The following is a 22,869-nucleotide window of genomic DNA, read 5'->3' as shown; positions in this document are numbered from 1 at the left end:
TAAAACAAGAGGGGGAAGAGAGGAAAATAATATAGATCACACAGTGAGTGACCACCCGCAGCGATTTATATTCTATAGTGTTGGTTACATTTCAAAAAATAAATAAAAGGATTTTTGCTAGAATACAGTTTCTATGTTGATGTATATGTATATATGTGTATCTCTTTCGTGTTTCGAAGTAAACAAAATACTATTTGTGCACGGAATTTTTGTCCGCTCAGTTTCATTCAATTACCGGGCTAAATGCGCGACGCGAACTCCACTATCTCCTACTGTACCCCGGAAATAATAATTTATTTCCCGGTTGTTTACACAACTATCGCATTCTCTCTTTCTCTCTCTCTCTCTCTCTCTCTCTCTCTTTCTATATATACATATACATATACATACAAGATTTCACATTCCTCGCATTTTATAATAGCGCGTCACGAAATTAATTAAAAATTCAAAGTTAATTGTGAATTTCAAAATACTTGAAAAAATTTCATTTTTAAAAATAGTTTTTCTATTATTAAAGTCATACAAAGTGGGAAATTTTGTTTTTTACTATTTTTACTATTTTTTTCGAGACAATAATAGAAAATCTATTTTATTATTATTATTTCTTTTTAGTTATAGAAAAAAAGTTTATTTAATTCAAATAAATATTTACTTGTATCGAGTAATTTTTATTTGAGTCAATTAAATTGTATTTGCTTCGAATATTGAAATTATTATAGTTCAAATATGATTTATTCTCTGTATTTGAAAATTAAAAAACTTTTAGTTTTCAAAACAACTAAAAACTAATAAACTAATAACAAAAATTAGCTAAATAAGTGAAAATTTGAATGAGTAAAAATGTTTACTAATTTGAATTAGTGACTGACTCTTTGCTATTAAATTAGTAAATATTTTAAATAGTTATTTCTACTTATTTTAATTTATTTAATATATTTCATTTATTATAGAAAATTTTACTAATAAATAGAAATTTCTACTTTTTTATTAGTAAAATTTACTAATTCAAAAGCAAAAAGTCAGTCATCATTTCAAATTCGTAAGCATTTTTACTCATTCAAATTTACAAAGTTCGAATTAATTAAAAATTATTTAAATAAAGTAAATATTTATTAATATATATATACTTAATAATTTAAATTTATAACAACAAAATTTTATTAATTAATAAAAGCAGTACTTTAATATAAAACATATTCATTAAAATCAAAATAAATTGTATATTTGAACCAATAACTTTAGTATTTGAATAAAATACCATTTATCTGAATTCAATGAAAATTATCTGATATAAATAAATATTTACTTGAAAATAAACAAGAAATCATTTATTTTGATGAAATAAATGTTTTTAGTGTATTTTTAATTAATAATAATAATAATATTTATTTATAATATTATTGACAATTGTTTGTGAATAATATTGAAATACTATTATTGTAACTATTTTAATATTGAAATTTATACCAATTTTTAAATTATAATAATAATAATGTGTAACATAATACCTAAAAAAGTAAAAAAAAATAATAATAACATTGAAAAATATTATAAATTATAATTATTTTGCAAAAAAAATAATAATAAAATAGTAATAAATGTCCAATTTATTTTTGTAAATAAAAAAAAAAAATTAAAAAATAGCAGTAGTAATAATAACAGCAGTAATTAATAAATTTCCTCGAAAGAATTATTATAATAAGTAGCTGTGACTACATTTTTCTTCTTTTTTTTCAAAAAAAAAAAATTCGAAGTGCTATATATACACATTTAAAAAAATGAAAATATTAGAAAAACAAGGAAATTTGTCTCTTTCTCTTCTTTCACTGCTTTCCTCCGTACAAACATCAAAACATCCGAGTGAAAAATTGTAAAAAAAACATGAAAAAAAGAGTGAAAAAAAATAGAAATGCAGAGAAGATGTCGCCTGTCCAAGTGACAAACTTTTCAAAGGTGAAATTTACAGAAAAAAAATAAAATGAAAATACATATGCGACAAAACTGAACAATTACCGTCATCATAAAACAGAGACGGAGACTTTAAAAAAAAAGAGAGAGTGAGTGAGTGAGAGAGAAAAAATTATATTAAATTTTTTTTCACGCAATTCCTCCTTTGAAAACATGGTGTCAGGTGGACAGAGAAAATATTTTTATATTTTTTTTTTGTTTGCACTGCCTACTATTTTATTTATTTTTTTTTGTTTTTATTTTTTAAATTTCACGGTATGTTTTGGAATGTGTAAAAAGGATGTAGAGAGAGGAGGTTTTTAAAAAGAAGGAAGGAAGGAAGGAAGGAAAGAAAGGCAAAGTGGTTGGTAACATTCTATTTTCCTTTCCTTTATTTTCTTATACATTTTATTTGAGAATTTTTCGTTTTAAAATTGTCTAAACTCAACTCCTTTTGTCGTTTACTCTCTTCTTTTACTACAAATGCACAAAAGTACACATGCACACATATATACAATATATATTCGATTCAACAAAGAGGAAAACATTTATCTTGTCAAAAAAATAAAGAAATGTATTTTTTTAACGATATATTTTTTATTGCGAAATATTTTTATCAAAAGTAAATTATTATTTTTCAAAAATTCTATTGAAGATAATTTTCTTTGTATAGAAAAAATTCGATCAAAAGTAAATTATTATTATTTAGAAACTTTTATCAATGGTAAATTATTATTGTAAATAATAGTAAAAACAATTGTAATCTTTTTATTGTAAATAATAGTATAAAAAAGTTGTGATTTTTTTTATTGTAAATAATAGTAAAAATAATTATAATAATTATTTTTTATTGTTAACAATGGTAAAAAGAATTACAATAATTATTTTATTATTTAAATTTATCATTTAATTTTATCTTTTTAAATATAGCTGTGTGCTTTTATTTTTTGAAATCCACACTTTTTATTTATATTTTTTTAATCTTCTGTATATTTATTTTTCATTTACAATTTTTCACTCTGATGTTTTGACATTTCAGAGAGAAAATAAGAGAAAAATTAATAAATAAATAAAAAAAAAATAAATAAAAAAAATAAATAAAAAAATATAATAAATATATAATAAATATATATATATATTATAATATATAATATATTATTATATATATTATTATATTATATTATATTATTATTATTATTATATTATATTATTATATTATTATATTATTATTATTATTTATATTATTATATATTTTATTTATTATATATATAATAAATAAAATAAATAAATTATTAATAAATTAATAATCTATTTTGCATATGACAATAATTTCAATACTTCAACTTTTATTCTATTATTATTATTATAATTATAATTTAAATAAATAAATAAACAATATATTATTTTACGAAATAATAACTAATAACATAAAATATATAAATTATTTATATACTTGTAAATAAATAATAATTCAATTAAATTTTTTCTCTTTGCCAATTTTTTAATAATATTGTACTTAAAAAATTAAAAGAAACATTTTTTTTTAATAAAAAATAATTTATGTTTTATATATTAGGTATAAACAATTTCCGTTTTGTTTTGAAATATTGTTTAAAATTGAAAATGCAAGATGAATAAACTGATAGTCATGTAGAACAATTTCCTTTCAATAAAATATATATATATGCATATATATAATATAAAATCGATTTGCATCAGCGGTTGCAAGATTGACAATCGGCAACTGAATAAATTTTGAATATTACTAGGAACTCTCTTTCTCTCTTTTTCTCTATACATATATTTATATGTAACCACTTTATCGAATCATCCTAATGGAAGCTTAAAATTAAAAAAAGATAAAAAGTATTTCAACTTTTCTAAAATGCACAAAAGATAAAAATGATTTTCTCTTTATTATATTTATGCTGCCTGATGAATAAATAAAAAAAACTATCTATACGAAAATTAATCTTTTAATTGCATTATAGTTCGATATGAATTTTTTTTACTTTTAATTTCTTAAAATTCAAGTTTATTTTTTTTTTAAATTTATTTACTAACAGTTCCGTATTTATTTATTAACAAATTTTCTAATTATTAATTAATTTTTTTTTATTTATTTCTATCTCCTTTTACAATATTGCTAATGACCATTTTCTCCCACTTTCATTTCATTATTGCTAAAAATTACCATAGGTAACAAATGCGCCTAAAAATTGGAAAAACTAATTCCCTTTTTTCTTTTTTTTTTTTTTTTGCGAGACAAATTTACACATCAATTACGAATTCTAATCACTTGTGATTTTGTACTTTCGAAGTAATTAACCAACAAATTGCAGACAAACAAGTATCTAGTTACCCGTAATCTAATTTCCATCCACAAAGCAATCTGTGACGTAATTACATTCAACAAATTCGATTGAAAATATACTCGCAACTTGAGGATGAAGATTGTATCATAAATATATTTAGTTTTCCCTTTGTTTATGACTTTTTCTTATTCAATTTCCTAATCAAGTTACTGCAAATGGAGAAAATCTGCATTATATTAAAATTATACTCACAATCAGACAATGAAAGTGTAATTTAATAATATGTAGTTATTTATTTAATTTGTACAAAATTAATAAATATTATTATATAATTCATTTGGTTTTCTGACCTACTTTCGTTCTGAACGTTCAAGAGAACGAAATTTAATTATTTCTTCTTTACATTTTTATTTTATATAATAATAATAATAATAATAATAATAATAATATTTTCACGCATTAAAAGATAATAAAGACATAAAAAGTAATTAATAAAGTTTGAATTATTTTTGAATTAACATTTAAAAAAGTTGAATTTACATTCCTTTTATTCCAGTCAATAATTTTCGAAAATATTTACTTTAAAAAAAAGTTCAGAAATTTTCAAAATCTTCAAGATTACATTTTTAATGTTAATTTGTTTTAAAAAGAGAAACAAGACAGAAAAATACCGCCGCAAAAAAAACATCCCTTCTCAAAAGTATATATACCTACAAAATATAAATCTATAACTTTTCATGAGGAGTTAATTAAAAAGGACATTTTTAACTTTATAAAGTAAATTTTCAGAGAAAGGTCTTGAATAAATTAGAGTCTTTACGAGTCTCTTTAAACTCGTGACTTCATTAAAGGTAACGCCAAGGAAGTTGAAACTGTATAATCAATTTACTACTACCTATTTAGCTTCTAAACGCGATAAGCTGACTCTAAAGTTTTCAGATTGCTGGGCAGAAGAATATTTTCTCTTATATTCTATACATATATATATTTTACTGTATGTATATATATATATATATATATATATATATATATATTAAAAAAGTCTTGGAGAACTGAGAGCGAAAAGTGTGACAGTAGTTGAAATATTTCAATCAAACAGCTACTTAAAAACAAAAGTTTTCCACGATTAAACTATTTAAAAGTTTGCCCACTAAATAAAATTCGTGTTAAAAATCCTCTCAAGCGAAAACTTTTTCGACTTAGTGTAGGGATGTAGAGCGCGTGAAAGAGACTATACTGTGAAAAAGAGAAGGATAGAGAGAGAAAGAGAGAGAGATGATGAAACACTATTATAATGCTTAAAACATTAGAGCTATGATGATGATAATTATTATCATTGCGCGTCTTATTATTTTTGAACACACACATATATATGTTATACATACATACAAACATCTATATAAATCTTGGAAAATTTTCATACTTTATCAAAACAATTCTCAGTCAAGAATGAAAATTTATTATTCAACTTTTCAACTGAAAGACCAATTTTGAGGAATTTATTATTATTAATAATTTCAAGAAAACGTTACAGTTACAATTACTTTTACAGAAGAAGAAATTAAATTTTTTTCAAGTCAATTAGAATTTCATTATTTTACTCTCTAAATCTAAATTTGAATTACAGGACTTGAACCACTCTATAAATACGAATTAGTAAAAATTTTCAACTAAAATTCTACTTTAGATCAATTATTTCTAATAATTTTCGAAAAAGTTCTTTGGCTTCGAAAAAGTCCAATTGTTTCTAATTTTTTCAATTAAATGTATATTAAAAAATAAAAACTTCAAATAATATAAAAAAAAATTCAATTAAACTTTTTCAAAAGAATTAATTCTACAAAAATGTTTGTTAAAAATATGAAAAATTAAGAATTTTAATGATTTTAATTTGAAAGTTTTTCGAAATTCAATTATTATCTAAAATTTTAACAGAAATTAAATTTTTAAAACAATTTTTGTTAGTAAATTCTACGAGAATTCAATTGTTTTTAAATACAAAAATAAATAATTTATTAATTTAATGTTTCTTAAAATTAAATTCTCTTAAAAAATTTATCAACAAATTTTTAAATAATTAAATTTTTTGGACGAATTTTAATCAAATTTTTAAGAATAATTACATGTTTTGAGGAAATCGATTAAAATTGCATTAAAAATTTTGCAATTAGTTTTATTATTTATGAAAATATTTGAATTTCTAAAAGAATTTTATTATTTACGAAAATAATAAATTGAATCCCTGTAAAAATTTTATTATTTATGAAAATAATTGAATTATTACGAAGAAATTTATAAAAAAAATTTGTAAATAATTGAATTCCTGTAAAATTTTTTTACTATTTATGAAAATAATTGAATGTTTGCGTAAAATTTTATTCAAATTTTTCTTAATAATTGAATTCTTTTGGAAAATTTTATTAAAATAGTAGATATTGAAAGCATTGAATTGCAGAATATTTTTGAAAATAATTTAAATTTTGCCAAGAATTTGATTAAAATTTTGTAAAATAATTAAATTTCAGGGAAAAATTTTTATTATTTACAAATAATTGAAATTTTTACGAGAACTTTTAAAAAATTTTAAACACAATTGAATTTTTGCGAAGAATTTTATTACTTTGGAAAATAATTGAATTTCTGCAATCATTTGTAATTTCTCTAAAGTTCTTCAAATTATATCGAACAATTTACGAACTTTTGTCCTTTTGCGATCAAATTACGGACTTTACGGATCATTTTTCAAAAAAACTGATGACTTTTATGGACTTGAAGCAAATTTCAAATTGGAACCTTTTGAAGTTCATCTCTTTATGAAAATTGTAAATGCAACTTTTTTAAAAATTCAATTAATTTTGAAATATTAAGTTAAATTATTGATTAAATAATTTATAAGTACCTAATAATAATTTTACAATAATTCTTCAAGAATGAAGTTATTTAAAAAGTAATTATTGGCAGAAATAGAAAAAATTGAAGGTTTTGCATTAGAATTCGAGGTAATTTCATAGAATAAAGCTTTAAAGTTGTACAACTTGAAAACAATTGTTTTTGCGTTTTTATAATTAGTAACATTATTTCTATAACATAAATGATACACATGGAGGTTAAAAAAATTAAAAGAATAACCTATCAAGGAAAACCAGGGATATCGAATTTTGACCCACTTTCCCCCATATATTTCTCTTACAAAATAAGAATAAAAATATAATACAGGTCAATTAATTTTATTAAGAAAATTAATTTTTAAATGAAATTAAATAATCATTAGTCTTTTTAAAACTAAAAATATCTCTTCAAAATGAAAATTAATAATTTTCTTTTTAAAATTGGCACAAATGTAATTAACTTGGAAAGACAAGAATAAAGAAGAAATTATGCGGATATTAAATTCAGAATAATTAAAAAATATTATATAGGTATATATATATATATATTCTTTGTATGTACTATATTGAGATTTTTCAACAATGACTGGCAGTGGTGGATACGCATAGAGATTTATTGAATTATGAAAAAGCTCTATGAATAGAATAAGAGAACACAAGATATATAGTGAGTGTAATCTGATTTAGGAGATAATTGGATGATATCATTCTAACGAGCTGGTTAGCAGTTAATTATGTGAAATTTTTTTAGAATTTAATGACCATGTAGGTCCTCGAGCATTCATTAAAGTAGCTAATTTCGAAAATTTGATAATTATTATTCACTAACAAAATACTTTTTTTTCAAATATGATCAAAAAATTTACAATTTTTTAATTGACAATATAAATAAATAAATATATAAATACAATACATACATAAGTTATAATAAATAAATAATTAAATAACAACAATAGTAAATAATTATTTATTATCATAATTATGTTCCTTAACTATTGAATATTATAAACAAAGTAAACCAATAAAATGAACCAGTCCTAATAGTAATAAAAAAATTAATAAAAATCGTAATATAATAATAATAATAAAAATAATAAAAATACTAAAAATACTAAAAATACTAAAAATACTAAAAATACTAAAAATAATAATAATAACGAAAATAATAATAATTATAATGGTAATGATAGTAAAATAATAATGACAGGGTGGCCACATGTCAGTAAAGTCAGTAAAGTCAGTAAAGTCAGGGAAATGTCAGGAAAAATTTTTTTGTCAGGGCAATTAAAGAAATTAAGACGGTCATGCAATACATTTTTTGCTCTAAACAAAAAAATTTTTGTCAGGGAAATTGATAAAGTCAATCTTGCGGCCACCCTGAATGATACTAATTATACATAATAATAAGAAATAAATATAATTATAAATAATAATAAACATATAACACATAATAGTAAAATATAATTTTACCGCAAGTATAAATTATTCGTATTATTATAATATAATGAACATTATTTATAACATTGTCAAATATTAATTAGCTTCTCAAATTATTTATGTCAAAAGCTTTTGTGTAATAATTTATTGAATATTAAATTTTATTTTAATTTGTCCCAATATTTTACGAATAAATATTATAATTACTAAATGTATTAACTTTCCATTTGGAAATAAGATCAAGAGGAGATAACAGAATCACAAAATTTAGGTCAATTCTCATAGGTCAAAAGTTTTAAGATAAACATATCAAATTTAGGTCATTTATTAGAATGATTCCCACAAATAAAATAATGATTTCAATCAGATTAAATTTTTTTTATTAATTTATATTAAAATCAAGTCACACAGGTAGACGAAACTAAAAATTTTTACCCATTTAGAAAAAATGTAATTTAATATAATTATTTCATTTTTATTTCATCTTATTTAAATAAATCCCTAAAGTTTTGAACATTTAATTAAACGTAATTTATTTATTTCATTTGCAAGTTCAAATATTATTTTTAAAAAAGTAAATATTTGAAAGAAAAACAAATAATTTCGGTAGTTTTACGTTTATATATAGAATTGCAATGTATATATAGATATATAGATATAGAAGAGCATTGATTGAAATTCAATGCAGCACTTTCAGTTAGTAGTTCAATTAGTTCCTAGTTAGAAAAATAATTTTAAATGGGTTTTCAACCAGGAATACGAATGAATTCAAAACGTCAGCCACAAGCACTTACGTCTCGAGAAAACCCCTCGTTCTAGGTAAATATCCCCTCTATAGTATTAAAAGCAGATTGTTGATTGTTCGATATTTTTTCAATTCCTGTTTTTGAAATCCAAATAAACTATTTATTCTTTTTTAAATTAAATATATTTCAATTCACTTTGCTTTTAATTAAAAAAATTTATCCATCGAATTCATTTGTCCTTTTTTCTTGAAAAAATTAATTCTAATAAAAATAAAGTTTTTTCGAAAGAGGAATAAACCGAGTTCTGTTGAATGTATATTTAAACGAATGAATAATTTCAAAAAGAGATTAATTATTTTTGGAAAATTGTATTTTTAAGGAAAGATTAACATATTCTTTTTCCATGGCATAAAAGTGCACCATTTTTTTAGATGCATATATAGAAGAAGTAAAATTCATTATGGCAATAAAGAAAAGATATGAATTGTCATTAAAAATCTCGTTAAGAACGACACTTTAACATGAGAAACATAATATTTTAATGATACAGATGTTTCCAATATTAAAAGTAAAATAGTAGAAAAGTAAACCATAAACTTTTATTCATAAAAAGACAAACGATCGATATATTTTAGTTTTATATCTATATATAATATTTAATATAAGGAAATTACTATTGATTGTATAACATTGTATAAATAATTTTTAAAAAAATTAAAAATTAAAAATTGCCTCTAAAATCCAGTTTGAAAAAAAGAAAATAAAACATTTTTATTTCTTTATACTGACAAAGAGCAATATTAATAAATTTAACAAAAAATTTCCTGTAATCTAATATTTAAAAAAAATGTTCACAGGCAACACTTCATATTCTTCTTTATTTATTTATTTACCTATTTATTACTATTACTATTATTACTATTACTATTTTCACTAGTGTTACAATTATTACTATTACTTTCGTTACTATTATTACAATTATTACTATTAATCATTTATTTTTCTATTTCTATTTATTAGCATAGTTTCAAACTTTGTATAATTGAATCATTCAAAATTTGCAGGAAGCGAAAATAAAATATTTTTCTTTAATTTTTCACAAAACTATATTTTGAATTTTATAAATTAAAAAATTAAATGATTAAAAACTGTTTTTTCATCAGTTTAAAATTTAAATATTTACTTTCGATATAATGCATAAAAAATACGTTTATTACAATTATCGATCTCTATTATCATGAAAGTAATAATGTCACGAAATATTATCGAATTACAGATTTCCTGTGTACAATAATGCTTTACGTTTTGAACGAATTCGCTAATATATATCTATACAAAAATATTGAAAGAAATAAAGATTATTTTTAATGTATTGCATTTCTTGCATTAAAAAGACAACAAACTATCATTTCTTGGTAAATTGGACTCATTTTACATATTGTGAATAGTGAAACAAAAAAGAATATTAAAAAAAAATATTGATAGCTTACGTACCTAATATTTGAAAGTACCGATGATATTTGATAAAAATTATTGAAAAACTGTATAAATGTAAATATAAATAATAAATGTATAAATAAAATAAATGTAAATATAAATAATATTATTGCTATTATTGTTATTATTATTATTAACTTATTTATCATTATATTATTTATTTTAACATTAGATCTTAAAACAAATAAATTTTTTTTTATAAAAGAAAAACTCCATTATTTGCTCGGAAAAATGACTTTCCTCAAATGTTTACAGCAGCACAACAAAGTTCCATGTGTATGGAATTTGGCATTAACATAACAGTAAATATATAACTGAAATCTTTTTTAATTTTGAACTTTTTAAATTCGATATCGCAATGTTGAAACGAAGTATAAAGCCCGAAACTTGAACCAAGAAATATCGGAAGGAAACAAACTTTTTCTCGTTTTAATGTCAAAAGTTTACTTCGTTTACTTTGAGCGTGAATATCAGGTAACATATCTAAAATATTTAAACGATTCTCGTCCCGAATGGATAGAGAAAACAAAATTGGTTAACAACAAAAAATTTCAACCATTTTTAGTTCGAATAGAACAAAAAAAAAATAGACTTTATACATTTAACTAAACACGCTTAAGTAAATCTCCATAGTTTTATGAAAACATTTCTAACGTAAAGAAAAATAATAATTGTCACTTTTAATCTACAATTTTAAAATCGAAATTATTTATTAAGTTTCTACACTAAATTTTTAATTATAAACACACGAGATCGAGATTTAAATTCCAACAAATAACAGTTTGTGCATATTTTAAATTTGAATTCATTCTTTTCGTTTTTTTAGAGAGAGAGAGAGAGAGAGAGAGAGAGAGAGAGAGAGAGAAACAGAGGCTGACAAAATTGGAAAATGAGATATTTAAATAAAGAAGAGCATATATATATATGCTTATGTATGAGTATAATTAATGGGGAATACTTGTTTAATGAATTTCTAATGAAAACAGCCGCTATTTTAAATAAATCAATACAAAATGTCCTGAAATCTTTTTAATATAAATTATTAATAGCGAATTATTGAAAGTACCATTTAAACAAAAAGCATTATATTGATAATAATCAAAACTAATAATTCTATGAAATTATTCCAATAAATTATGTGTTACATTTAATGAGCTCATTAAGTAAACTCGCGCGAATTTAGTATTTTACGTTATATATCATGTACAATGTGTATAGTATGTATATATACGAATTCTCTATTTATTCTAAATTAACCCAATTAAGGAATGTATTAATGCACAAGTATATACCTGGATACTTTTCAACGAGTAGCATATTTTAGCATTGTTTTACAATAAGATTAATTGTATAGTCGACCAAATATTCCCACTCTTCTTTAATTATAATTTCAAGAATACGAATTAGTGTCAATTAGATACGAATGCAAATTAATAATAATGCAAATTAATATACGAATACGATATTACTGCAAATTCAAAAGCATAAAAATTGATAAAAATTATAAGAATACGAATATGAATTTTTAAAAATTAATAAGAGTACAAATTCGTACGATTTAATGCCAATTGAAATTAATACTAATAGGAATTAATAAAAATTAAACGAATACTAACACGAATTACAAGAAAATTTTACGAATAGAAATTTAAAAAAAAATTAATTCCATTAAGAAATACTAAAATCAATGCGAATAGGAAATTAATTAATATTAATACAAAAATTAATCTAAATTAATTAATACGAAAGACGAAACTAATTGCTAAAAATTTATCCGAATTTCTAACAACTAATACAAATATTAATTACGACAAGTGCTTATAATAAAAATTAATACGAATTCGATTTAATACAAATTACTAAGAAACCGAATTTCTAGAAACTATGACGAATACGAATTGATAAAAATAAATACAAATACGAATTAATACAAATAAATAGGAATACGAATTAATACAAATAAATACGAATATGAATTAATAAAAATAATACTTTTACGAATTTTTAAAAATTAATACGCAGATAAATAACTACAATTTAATACGAATAAAAAAATTAATACGAATTCAAATTATCAAAAATAAATAAGAACACAACCTAATTCAAATTAATACGAAAACGACTAATTAATTTGAACATTCAAAACTTGTGGAATTTTCCAAGGGGTCGTCCATATACCACGTGGACAGTTTAGGGGGGAGGGGGGGTTCGCCAAAAATCCACGATTTTCCACGAGGGGGGAGGGGGGGGGGGTCAATACAAATGTCCACGTGGACACAAAAGTTTAATTTTATATCTTTTTTTTCTTTATATTCAACTTTATTATTAGATTATTATTAGATTGTGATCAGACAATATTTGTAATCCGAAATTTATTTAACTGTCAAAAAAACGCCAAATTCTTTTTTAATTTATATTACAAAATCATTATCGTAAATGCACAAATATGAATATATGCAAATTTGACAATTAGGAATACAAAGCAACCTCTACAAACTCTTACTAATTCTAAAAAAAAGAATTTCTATTATTGTTTATGTGTTATAAGGCTCAAAGCTATTGGATTTTAGAAAATTTTTAGATTTGTTACAGAAGAGATTAAGTATTTCTACTAATATAATAATTGAAGATATATTGCTGCCAAAGTCCTCTCTATAATACTAAAAATGGTATTTACCTATTTAATAATATTTTAAGATAATTTAATCTTTATTGAATTTTAAAGAAGTTTGTTATAAAAAAAATTAAAGAATTTTTTAATTGTATTTCTTATTAAATATCTTTTTATTTTTCACTATTTTAAAATAAAAAACCCGATTGTCCACGTGGACAATCAGGGGGGGAGGGAGGGGTTCGTCAAAAATCCACGATTGTCCACGAGGGGGGGAGGGGGGGTCAAAAAGTGTCTAAAAAGTGTCCACGTGGTATATGGACGACCCCCAATTAAATATATGTTCGAAAATGTAACTACTCTCAAAAAAATTCTAATATACATGTCGAGTCTCGCTAATGTCATAATCATTTTCAATATATTTTGAATACGCGATTCCTCATATTTATATTTTGACGACTATAGTCGATTAGAGTAGAAAAGGGACACAGGGGAATTTCCCCACCAATTTAAGGAAAAATTGTAGGACCCGCGCAAACTGCTCATAACCCGTGTAGAAATGGTGGTCGGGTTCTAGTGGGGACCTCACCAGTTTACCCCATTTGAAAAAGGGCTCCAACTAGAGAAACTGGTGGGGTTCTAGTCGATTTTGTCACGCTCTAGTTGATAGGGCCCCGACTAGAAGTTCTAGTTCACTTCTACCGGTTTTAAAAATTATTATTTTTCAACTTAACTTATTTATAATTGAATTCTCCATTCATATTAACATTATTAATGATTGTTGCACACGAAAAATCTCGTGCCTATGAGGGTTCGAACCTTGGACCTTGGGGACACCAGACGGATACACATACCTCTCGGCCATGATAGGTTGGATGGACTTCCGCTTAAAGTACATCCCGTTTGGAAATTCCGCCATTTGTCCCTATCTCTAGTAGGGCTCTCGCTAGATTCTGACTAGAATCTCTAGTCGAGAAAAACTAGTCGGGTTCCAATCTAATTCTAGTTAGATGATTCTTACAAGCATTATTTATTAAAAAAGTTTGCATATTATTTGATTACTTAATTTTTTAATTATTTAAACAAAATCTTTTATTTATTAAGTAAATTAAAAAAGAATAAACCATAAATAAATATTGTAATATATTATTTATTATTATATTATTTATTATTATTATTATTTATTAAAACAATTATAGTAAATATAAAAATATAAAAAGTAATGTAATAAATTAGTTATGTTTAATTTTTCAATAACGTTATAGATATAATTAATTCATAATATTTTGAATTTTAGGGAGTTATTATTCATCACTCTTATTTAACTCTGCATTCCTCATGATAGTTAATAATAATTAATTATGACATTATTGAAAAATTAAACATTACTAATTGCAGTGCTTTTTATATTTACTATAATTATTATAATTATATTATTCAATTTATTATTGTAATTATAATATTATAGCATCTTTTTAATTATTATTAAATACTTGCATTAATTGTGAAAAACATTTTAAAGTATAATTGCACATACATATCTTTTTAAAAAAAAATTATTTTTACGAATAATATTACAATATTTAGGTAATAAAAATTAGTTATACCCACATAATTAATATTTATTTATGTTTTATTCTTTTAATTTACATATTAAATAAAAGATTTTTATTTAATAAAATTGCTTTATTGGAATTTTTTGTAAAAATATTCTACAATATTTAAAATTTTGTTTAAAAAATGTTAAAAAATTAAATAATTAAATAATATGCAAAATTTTTTAATAAATAATGCTAGTAAGTTTTTCTATCTATTAATCTGAATTATTTATATCTATAGAAAGATAATTTATGTATGTCATACTTGTACACTAGTTTGTCTAGTTTGAAATCGATAAGGTCCTAGTGAGTTTTTTCCAGTCTGAATTATCTAACTAGAATTTGATTGAAGCCCGACTAGTTTTTCTAGACTAGAGATTCTAGTCAGAATCTAGCGAGGTCCCTACTAGAGATAGGGACAAATGGGGAAATTTCTACACGGGAAGCGAATCAGTGTTTGTACGACGGCAAAGAAAGTTAGACGCATTTCTGTAATTTATACTAAACGACTCAAATATATATTATTGCAAATAGTTGAATAATTATCAAAGAGTTCAATTATTTCGAAGAGTGAAAAATACTCTTTAAACCTGTTCACAAAACATCACAATACAAATTTTTCAAAAACTAAATTCTTTATTTATGATTAAATTTTATTTTAAAAATATAAAATTCTTAATTTATAATTAAATGAAAATTAATTACAAATCAAATTTTCTATAATTTCAATTTGAAACCTTTTGAAATTCAATTATTTACAAAAATTGTAAACACAACTCATTATTTAACTCATTATTATAAAATTCTATTATTTTTTTGTAATCTTTTTAAGTAAAATTAATCGTTAAATAACTTATTGAAAATTAATTAAAACTCAAAACATTTTCTAAAATTTCAATTTGAAATCTTTGGAAATTCAATTATTGATAAAAATTGTAATGGCAAACTCTCTTAAAATTCAAGTATTTTCGGAATCTTTATTGTTAAATAATTTAAAGAAAATCAATTCAAATTCAAATTTTCTAAAATTTCAATTTGAAACCTTTTGAAATTCAATTGTTTAAAAAAATTATAAAGGCAACTCTTTTAAAAGTCCACTATTTTTGTAATCTTTAAATAAAATTAGTCGTTAAATAATTTAATTAAAATTAATTATAATAATTAATTAATTTATAATAAGTATGAATACTACAATTTAATACGAATAAAAAAATTAGTACGAATGCGAATTATCAAAAATAAATAAGAACACAACCTAATTCAAATTAATATAAAAATGACTTATTAAATTATAAAAATTGTATCAATTGAAATATAGAAAACTAGTGAAGAAAAATTACTTTCTGGCAACAGTTTCTAAACAATTTCACTCAACTTTTATTACAAAACATATTCAAATTCAAATTAGGAGAATTAAATGAAAATTAAGCAATAAATTAATAATTAATTAGTTCCGTAAGAAAAATAGTGTTTTGTATATGCAAAATCCGTGTGTAAAAAAAACAAATAAAAAAATACTATTAAACAGAAACATTGATTTCTCTTTAATATTATACATTTCTAAATTCTACCTTAAAAATATGTTTACGTTAAAATATTCCCTAATTAAACGAATAATAGAGGTAATTTAACGTATGTAATTATTTGCAGGATGAGGGTGGCATGGCTGATATTGTGCTACGTACTTCTCGAAAGTTACATCGACATCGACGGCGTTGTCAGTGCAAACCAGATCACGCGACACGATTTCTCCTTAGCAACGAATTTTCCAACGTCCGACAATAGTGAGCAATTTTTTATTCACTTTTTTTTAAGTTGAAAAAAAACCCTATTCACATTTTCTCGTTATATATATATATTATATACTATATATGTGTGTGTTGAATTTCCATTTATTTATTTTTTTTTACCATTTACTATATTCCATCTCTCCCAATATTTAAGCTTATGCATCGATAAGTTTCAGGGTGTTACCGCACGTGTACGAATGCGATAGACCATAGATTTATCGCATAAAATTTTCCCGCCCGAATTTATATGAAAAAAAAAAAAAAGAAAGAAAGAAATGGTTCAAAGCGCTTCCATACTCGCATAGACATTACTTTTTTTCATTTTATTATTACACTTTTTTTGGAAATTTTGTAACGTGGAAATAATTTTTTCTGTCCTACTTCATTTTTATTTTGGTCATTTCCATTTTCGGTTTTCATTTCATTTCAATCCGTATTAAATTAAAAAAAAATGTGAATTTAATTGAAATTATAATTCGAATTAAATTGAAATTAAAACTTGAATTAAATTGAAATTAAAATTAGAATAGTAGGTAATAAAACAAACGAATGCATTCGGACAAGTGGTTTTTAATATAAAAAATTATCCTACGTTTCGAAGTCAATACGAAATTAAAATTAAATTAAAAATCCAAATAATTAATTAAAATAATATTAATTATTATTTCTCTAAAGTTTTGAAAAATGAATTTTTCGATGAAAAAAACCTTACGCGGCCAAATTCAAGGCCTTAATATTATTTATTTACCTAAATATAAAAAAGAGTCCAATAAACAAATATTAAATATTACGATGGAGTAGCAAAAAAAAAAAATCCGAAAATTTATAGAAGCATTAATTATTTGGATTCTTAATTTTTTTGTCAATAACATTTTTATTTGAATTTGTTTCCTTTTAAAATAAAAAATATATGACATAAATAAAATAGATAAAATTCTGGGTCATATGAGAAAAAATGATACAAATTCAAATATTCCCGTGTGGAAAAATTTTAGGGCGCTGACCAAGCGCTTAATAGACTGTCTAACGTCTTTCTAGACCCAGGGCAGACGGTCTTGTCGAGCGGCTGTTCAGAATTGAAACGAAACTTCCACGCTATCGTCTAGAATAGACCAGCGTTTCTGGTCTGATCAGCAGTGCTAGTAAATTCTAATCTACGTCTATTAAAAATTTCTCATTATATGTTATGACAACTATTCTTAGAATGATAAAACTTAATTATATTTGAAATAATTTTGATGACTTTTTTTTACATAAAAAGTATAAAAAAATATTTTAATTTTCTGTATTTTTCACTTCAACTTTCTTTAAGCGAAAGGCTTTGTGTCCCTCCCAATCTTTGGCATTGGAGATATAGTAGTCTTTTTGTAAAATAAAATTTACTGCAAATCAAAACAGCCGGATGAAACTAGCAGTCGTACTCAGCACCAATCTTTAGGCGTCAACCACTAATTAATGAAATTAATAAATAAAAACTTACTAAATTTGCTATTTAGTGTACAATTTATTCTCAAATAACAATATTCGATGGTTTTTTAAATCATTAAGTATTTCTAAATTTGAAGGAGAGGCATATTTTTAGATGACGCCTAAACATTGATGCTGAGTACGACTGCTAGCTTCAGCCGAATAGTCAAAACACATAGAAACACATCAAAATCTATTTTTTCAGTGCACATTTAAAATTAAATTATACAGAAAACAGCAACAACATAGCACATTATTATTCACATAAAACAGAAACCACAACGAATACTAAAATTCACAAAGAAAATGCACCATTCGCTGACTGATCTAACGACGCCAAACGACGCGACGCCATTAGGCGCCATGTTACTTAACAGCTGGGCATACATCGACGCATGCGCATATAAAATCCTAGACCAAATCTAGACGGTCTTTATAACACCGTACTAGGCGGACATATTTGACTTAGATTTTTTCTAATAAGCCCTTTTTTAAGTCACTGATTCGGGACTTGATGGACCGTCTAGAATTAGACGGACTTGATGATTGCTAATCGGGAAATCATTGGACTCTAGACTGCCACAATATTTTTCCACACGGGTTAAATATATTGAGGGACTGAAAAACAATTACCGTGGAAAGATATTAAAAAGGGGAGAGCATAAGAGTCCGTATTATTGCTTCAAAATTATTTTGATCTTCAGTCTAAAACCGATTGATCAATAGGAAATGGATATTCACTTGTATCGAGTAAAATTAATAGCAGAGGGGAAAATTTAATTTTATAAAAGTATTTTATAAAATTCTATAAAATTTTATAGAAAGTAGGGTAAGTGTACTAATTCCTGCGGTATTTTGGTCAAGACGTCTTTTAACTATAAAATATAATTTTTATATTGATCAAATTGAACTTATGTCTTATTAAATTTGTAGTTTGTGTTATTAAGATATGTTTACAATAAATAACATCTCTAAAATATAATTTATTTTAATAAATTTAATGAATTAAAAATAATATTCAATGCGTTTAATTCTGCGCGTTTGAGTCAGTTGCTGCGCATCAGTTGCTGCGCGAATTCAATTCCTGTGGGTCAGTTTCTGCGCATAATTTCGTGTTTACTATGAAATCAAAATGGGACAATGATTTTAATCAATGTTTAATTGAATAGAATATAAATTTATTAAAAATAAATATATATCATATATTAACAAAAGTAACAAATAATTTCTGAATTATCACATTTTTGAAACATTTAGTTAAAACTTAATAACAGAATTCTTCCTTAATTAATTTATGTATTTATTAAATTTTCTTTAGTTTTTCCTCCATAATCTTCATTTTTTCTTTCATTTTCATAATTTTTTCTTGCTCTTTTTCAAAATAGATAGTCTATTGTAACCAGTCTTAGTTGATTTTCTGAGGGCGCAGAAATTAAATCAAGCCCAAATTCTGTGTTAATTACTACTCTTAAAAATAAAATATAATAACAGACAAAAATAAAGTAAAGTTTAATTTTTCTTTTAAAACAAGGTTTTCTTTATCTAAAATCATCATAATAATAACCACTTTAAGTCTAAAAACAATAATAAAGCCTTTTTTATGTAGGTATTTTTGCACCGCCAGCAAAGTTAGCAATGAAAATAAATAAAACCTTGAACACGTCAACTTTTAATTAAAATAAAATACATAAATATTAAGTTTTGGTATATACTTCCTATATCTATTTTAAAACTTACATCGTTAAGTAATTTTTAAAAAAAATTTCAAAATTATTTGTGCCCTGAACAAATGTATTCACTTAAATTATTAAAATGCCGCAGAAACTGAAGCACCCGCAGCAATTGACGCACTTACCCTATAAAACTTTTATAAAAAATTCAAAAGTATAAAAATTTTGAAAATTTACTTATGAAAATGCTTTTATGTAATTAAATTTTATCTTAATAACATTGTATTAAGTTTGCAATTTAATGTATATTTAATTTTTAAATTTTTAAATAAAAAAAAAAATTTTTTTTAATTTTTTTTTAATTTTTTTTAATTTTTTATTTTTAATTAACTTTGTAGTTAAATTTGTCTATTAAATAAAAATTCTTTTAAAAAATACTTATAAAGATTTCTCTCACCTTTGCGTCGGCAAAATTTAACCATAATTAAATTCTACTTAAAAAATATAGTAAACTTACAGAAGTCAACCTCGGTCCGGAATTGTAGAAGAGTATTTCCATCTTTAGGGCACAGCACAAAAAAACACTAGGGTTGCCACAAAAATTTTGCTCTTTGCTGATTTTCAGACAGAATTTTACCTTTTTCTCTACAGACTTGAAATAATTCTAAATATTCTAAATTCTAATTCTAAACTCTAAACATGCACTCTAAACATAATTAGATAGACAAAAAAGTGTTTCTAATACATTTCTTCATGAACATCCATAATTGAAAAATTATTCGAAAACATCATTTAACTTCTTTCATAAATAAACATTTACTGATTATTAATTATTTTTCCATAGAAATTAAGATTTTCAAAAATTTCAAATTTCAAACCATTTAAAATTCAATAAGAAACAAAAATTTACCAAAATTGCTACTTTAACTTTTTCAAAACTATTGCACATTTCAATTCGATTATTTTTCAAAATTTCCAACTAAAATTTTTCTCTAAATATAATAATTTTTTTTAATAAGGTTCTTGAGAATTGAATTATTTAAAGAAAAAAAGAAAGTTTTTAAATAATTCTGAAATCCACTTGTTTAAAATTGAATTTTGCGAAATTTTGATTATTCGTATATTTTATGATCTTAAAGTTACTGGACGTTTGAATGAATGAAATTTATTATTTCTTCTTCAAATTAAATTTTTATTCAAATAATTTTACGTCTATATTAAAAAATTATTTATAAAGTTTTTAAATGTAAAATTTAAAGTTAAATTTAAATTTAGGTTATTAATTTTTATTGCAATCAGAAATTTATGAAAATATTTTTAATAAAAGAACATTTTTCTTCATTTGAACGTTCAAAACTTGAGAAAATTTTCCAGTTAAATGTATATTTGGAAATTCAACTAATCTCAAAAAAAAATTTTAATATACAAATTTTTCAAAAACAAATTTCTTCATTTATGATTAAATTTTATTTTTAAAATATTAAATTTTTAATTTATAATTAAATGAAAATTAATTACAAAATCAAATTTTCTATAATTTCAATTTGAAACCTTTTGAAATTGAATTATTTATAAAAATTGTAAACACAACTCATTTAAAATTCCATTATTTTTTGTAATCTTTTTAAGTAAAAATTAATCGTTAAATAATTTATTAAAAATTAATTAAAAGAAAAAATTTTCTAAAATTTTAATTTGAAACTTTTTGAAATTCAATTATTGGTAAAAAATAGAGTGGCAATTCTCTTAATATTGAACAATTTTTAAAATTTTTATCATTAAATAATTAAATGAAAATCAAATAAAATTCAAATTTTCTAAAATTTCAATTTGAAATTCAATTATTGGTAAACAATGGAGTGGCAATTCAATTATTTATAAAAATTGTAAAGGAAAATCTCTTAAAATTCAACTATTTTTGGAATCATTAAGTAAAATTAATCGTTAAATAATTCAATGAAAATTAATTAAAATTATAATTTCCTAAAACTTTAATTTGAAACCTTTTGAAATTCAATTGTTTATAAAAATTATAAAGGCAACTCTTTTAAAAGTCCACTTTTTTTGTAATCTTTAAATAAAATTAGTTGTTAAATAATTTAATGAAAATGAATTAAAATTAAAATTTTCGAAAATTTTAATTTGTAACCATTATGAAATTCAATTATTTATAAAAATTGTAAAGGCAAATGTTCTAAAATTCAACTATTTTAAGAATTTCTATGTAAAATTATTCGTTAAATTAAATTTAAATAATTAAACCTTTTTAATATTTTCAAATGTTTCTGGATACCAAAATCCAGAATTTTGTTAAAAATTCTAAAAATTTTATATTTTTTCAGTACTTTTATTTAAATTTCCTGACCTGTGGCAACCCTGAACACTCACTCCCGAATCACTTGTTATCTGTAAAAAAAAAAGAAAAGACATTTTGTAATTATTTGCAATCGCTATTCTGAAAAAACTTAAAATTTAAAATTTTTACAATTATTTTTTACAAAAAATATTAAGTAATTATTATTAATGTATAAAAGTTAATGTATAAAAGTTCTCTCACAAGCGGAATGAAACTCTCTTTATCGACAAAATATTGAATAGAATTCTTGTATAAAAATTTTACAAAATTATTCTAGTAAAATTCTACACAATGTTGATTATAATGAAAATTTTTCTAAAATTATTCTATAGAATAATTCTCGTAAAATTCTATAAAACTTTCCCGCCTAAGAAATTATAATGCGTGAAAGATACTATATATATATATATATATTTTTTTAGTATAAGCTGAGATAAATTTAAAAAAATTAAACTTTATTTTGTCATCATTTTTATTTCGAAAAATATGACGAGAATTATAGGCGCAAAGATATATATTTATTTTTTAAATGTATGGTTTTATTAAA

At 22.4% G+C, this 22,869-nt stretch overlaps 1 protein-coding gene and 1 long non-coding RNA gene across 2 annotated transcripts in view; one reads left to right on the top strand and one right to left on the bottom strand.

Annotated features, from left to right (window-relative positions):
- The window catches only part of LOC122501185 (neurotrimin-like), a 156,709-nt gene that overhangs the window by 1,618 nt on the left and 132,222 nt on the right, over nucleotides 1–22,869 (top strand). The window contains exon 2 of the mRNA XM_043610483.1: nucleotides 16,690–16,823. Coding sequence (XP_043466418.1) covers nucleotides 16,691–16,823 — 133 coding nt within the window. The 5' untranslated portion in view covers nucleotide 16,690. The remainder of the gene's footprint in view (nucleotides 1–16,689; nucleotides 16,824–22,869) is intronic.
- LOC122501225 overlaps nucleotides 22,265–22,869 on the bottom strand; it is a 51,072-nt gene continuing 50,467 nt past the window's right edge. The window contains exon 3 of the long non-coding RNA XR_006301552.1: nucleotides 22,265–22,372. This is a non-coding gene — a long non-coding RNA (uncharacterized LOC122501225). The remainder of the gene's footprint in view (nucleotides 22,373–22,869) is intronic.

The sequence above is a fragment of the Leptopilina heterotoma genome, unplaced genomic scaffold (genome assembly GCF_015476425.1).
Source record: "Leptopilina heterotoma isolate Lh14 unplaced genomic scaffold, ASM1547642v1 Lhet_103, whole genome shotgun sequence".
NCBI classification, from domain to species: Eukaryota; Metazoa; Arthropoda; class Insecta; order Hymenoptera; family Figitidae; genus Leptopilina; species Leptopilina heterotoma.
This window is presented reverse-complemented; position numbering and strand designations above follow the sequence as displayed.